Genomic DNA, 3,557 nt, shown 5'->3' on the forward strand with positions numbered 1-3,557 from the left:
TCCTTCAATGTGGCCAAAATAATTTATCATACTAATTAGAGGATGGATTATATTAGAAGAATGACGGTACTCTATTTTGTTTAGTTTATTTAGCAAAGAATGACAAGATAATGATATTTTGATATCATGCACAAAGATTAAAAAAAATATCAAAACTTGAAAAAAAAACATGTGTTACCTTCAAAGAGTTTCAGGTGCCACTACATTCACTATTATTAGATGATTTTTGATAACCTTGCACCAATGGTTGTCTGCATCAGTTTTTAGAATTAGGTTCCAGAAAAAAATAAATGACTAAAACGTAAAAGACAAGGTTTAGAAAAGCTCCTTTCTTCTTTATCAGTGAATAAAAAAATAAGTAGGTTTAATTAAAAAAAAAAAATTGAGGCAGGCAACCTTTGGTTGGCAACGTACTGTAATATTATTTAACTTAAGATATTTCTTAAAGTCAAAGACTACTCTTATATGTTTGACGTTTTTACGTTTTTAAGTTTGACAAAATTGTAGACAATGAGCTCCCAGGTCTCTATAAACTATATTGTGATTATTTCCAGGAACGAAATATAAAATTTATGCGTGGTAATGGAAAATTTTTATAATTCATCATTTTTTGGTTTTCAAATTTTTCGCGTAAAATTTGCGGAAAAACATCCAATAAATTCAATTTGTATAATTATTGCTTTTTTTAGACAAACAAATAAAAATGGAAGAAGCTTTGGCCAAAGTAGGTTTGGCACATCTAGTACAAAAGTTCAAAGATGAAAAGGTCGATGCTAATGTCATAACTTCGGCTTCTCATGAAGACCTTAAACACCTTGGTGTAAAAAAGCTTGGTGATCGAGTTAAATTGAAAGAACTCTGTAAAAACACTACAATGTCCAGGATAAGACAAGAACGGCGAGATCTTTTTGCCCCATATCCAAGTGCAACCACTAGAAACAAAAAGCAACAAAAAGATAAGAAAGCACCAAAGAAAAGGACTTGGTCGGCCCAGTTTTTTTGTCTGGCAGACAAGTTTTCTACAAGCATACCTTGTCCAACCGAAAGAGTTACCCTTCTGAATGCTGGGTTAGGATTGAAAAGAATTAAACTTGATATTGAGCAGCATGATGAAACTATTATTTACCAAGCTATTATGTCTGAGGAGAAAGACAATGATGGGCAGACTATTGGTTTTCCAGCATTAAAGGCTGCAGGTGGTTTTCAACCAATGAAGGTGGAACCAAACTCTAAAACATTGGTTAACTTGAATTGTCCTTTAAATGTCCGATCTTTAAAGTTGTATATTGGGCAAGGGAAAATCTTTCTGAGGCCAATACAGAAATCTCTTTCGGTGATACCATTAAAGAATGATGAAGAAGTTTCCATTCTGAAAGAGAAATGTTTTGAATGCGGTCAGGAGTTTTCCCTTCAAGATTTAACATTCCATGTTGAATCTTGTGGCAAAGATATGGACACTGATGAAGAACTTCCTCCTTTTTATCGTGAAGTTGGTTCAGAAGATGACAACCGAAATAGAAATGATGAAGATAAGGAAAATGAAAACAATGAAAATGAGAATAACGGAAATGAAACTGAGGAAAATCAAAATCATGAATCTACTGTTGGAAACCGAAATGATAGTGCCTTCAACATTACTGTGGAATATGTGGGTCAAGATGACATCATAAGTCAGGAACATGACGACTTTAAAAAAATCCAAGAGGATTTTGACATCATTGAATCTGTTAACAAAATTTTAAATCATGGCTTCGCTAACAATAATAATAGCCCAGTGGAACTACTAAGAGTGATGCAAGAGCATCTTGTTCTTGGGCGGAGCTTAGAAGTTCGTGATGTTTCGGTTGCTGAGGAAGGTCCTGTCAACTTTATAATGGTTGACCGTGCCAATTTACTTGTAACAGGCTTCGATGAAATCAGCCAGCTTGATTTCAAGTTTATGTGCCTGCGTGTCCAATTTTATTGTGAGGTTAGTATAATTTATGAAAAAATATGCCATAAGTTTAATTTTTGATTTTCATCCCTGTTATTTAAAGTAACATAACATCAATAAATCTACTTGCGAAATGGAAATTGTTAAAGTGCAGATGTGTTTCTAGTTAATCAAAAACTTGCAAAGCTCCTTTTTTTGTGAGAAGGATGTGTTTCTCAAAAACAAATCCAAATTTGCGGAATTTCTTGATTTTTTTTCCTTTCAAAGAATTTTGTGAAATTTGGTTCAATTTAAACGGTTTGACGAAATTGAAAAAATGACGGAATTGCGGAATGGGAAACCCCCCCCCATTTATGGGCTGCAAAAGTTAATTTAATTATTGAGATGATTAAATTTTGTGAGTTTGCCTGTTTTTATGGAACACTGTACTTTAATGGGATAAAGTTTTGTGGATTTTGGCCCAATCCACAAAATTATGTCCCCAAGAAAATCCAGAAAGGGGTCATCCACAAAAATCCCAGCAATAAAATTAAAAAATGTCCGATCTGCGAAATTTTGAGATTTTCTATAATTAACGACTTTTCTTATCCGCAAAATTTAATCCCTGGGAAATTTTATATAAGTAGGTAAGTACTGCCATAAGAGCTCATTTTGCGAAGATTTCATTTTGTGAGAATGGCTAAAAATTGCTAAAAACTAATTACTGTTTAATTATGTAAAATTAGACAGTCAGCACTAAAAAAAATTGTGGACTAAGATTTTTGGACTTCAGCTTCAGGGACGCAAAGAGAACATGTTCTTGATGGTCTCCTAAAGCCTCACTCTGAGGTCTTTTAGAAGAGACTATTGGGTGGTTATTGCAATTAGATATCCCAAGTAGATCTACATGTTCCTGTTTAGAATATTGACCCTGTTATACAGGTTGACTTTTCAAGGTGTCGTTTTTAAACATAATTATTTTTTGAATACTTAGAGAGCAGAGGATTCAGGAGGACCAAGGAAAGATTTCTTCAATCAAATGGTCCGGGAAATCAAAGAGGAATTCTTTGATTAGGAAGCATTGCCAATCAACAAATACTATAATGCTGGCACAGTTATGGGTAAGCTCAAATACACTAATTACAATAGAGAATATTTCGGCCATAACTTAAGTAAGACTATAGAGGTTCATGTATTGTTTTTGTCAATTTCTATATTTTGTAATTTGGAAACTTGGAAAACTAAGAACATACTGCTCAATAGCCCTAATTATAATCACCTAATTTATAACATCTTTATATTTGATTTAGGTTTAAGTATGTTACAGAATGGTCCTTTCCCTCGTTTTTTGAAAGAAGATGAAATTAAGGAAATATTCACAAAAGAAAAACCAGAACTTAAATACTTGCACATAAGACAAGCATTTAAAGATCTTGGAATTTTACAGGTACTTTTTTTCCATATTCTAATTGGTTTATAAAATTGTTGGCTTTAGGTCTACTTCTCTTTGTTTGCTTTGTGAAAAATAATCAAAGAATGCACCTCGGGTAAGTTATGGCATGTCCCAAAAAATGAAAATTACCATAATTTTTAGATCGCATTAGTCGACAGAAAATTACCAAACAAATGAATGAACATGAAGGGT

General features: G+C 33.0%; 1 protein-coding gene across 1 annotated transcript; it reads left to right on the top strand.

Annotated features, from left to right (window-relative positions):
- Window positions 1–703: 703 nt before the first annotated feature.
- LOC136823397 (uncharacterized) lies at window positions 704–3,306 on the top strand. The gene is made up of 3 exons (XM_067079580.1): window positions 704–1,969; window positions 2,907–3,033; window positions 3,223–3,306. Exons 1-2 carry the CDS (start codon window positions 704–706, stop codon window positions 2,985–2,987), a joined length of 1,347 nt encoding a protein of 448 aa, XP_066935681.1. The 3' UTR covers window positions 2,988–3,033; window positions 3,223–3,306.
- Window positions 3,307–3,557: the final 251 nt, after the last annotated feature.

Source organism: Clytia hemisphaerica, unplaced genomic scaffold (genome assembly GCF_902728285.1).
Source record: "Clytia hemisphaerica strain Z4C2 unplaced genomic scaffold, Clytia hemisphaerica genome assembly, whole genome shotgun sequence".
NCBI classification, from domain to species: Eukaryota; Metazoa; Cnidaria; class Hydrozoa; order Leptothecata; family Clytiidae; genus Clytia; species Clytia hemisphaerica.

What these genes read in the sequence shown, in the direction of transcription:
- LOC136823397 (XM_067079580.1), top strand. Translation starts at nt 704, where the DNA reads ATGGAAGAAGCTTTGGCCAAAGTAGGTTTGGCACATCTAGTACAAAAG. An exon ending in GTGTCCAATTTTATTGTGAG is followed by an intron (nt 1,970 to 2,906) that starts GTTAGTATAATT and finishes TTGAATACTTAG; the next exon opens with AGAGCAGAGGATTCAGGAGG.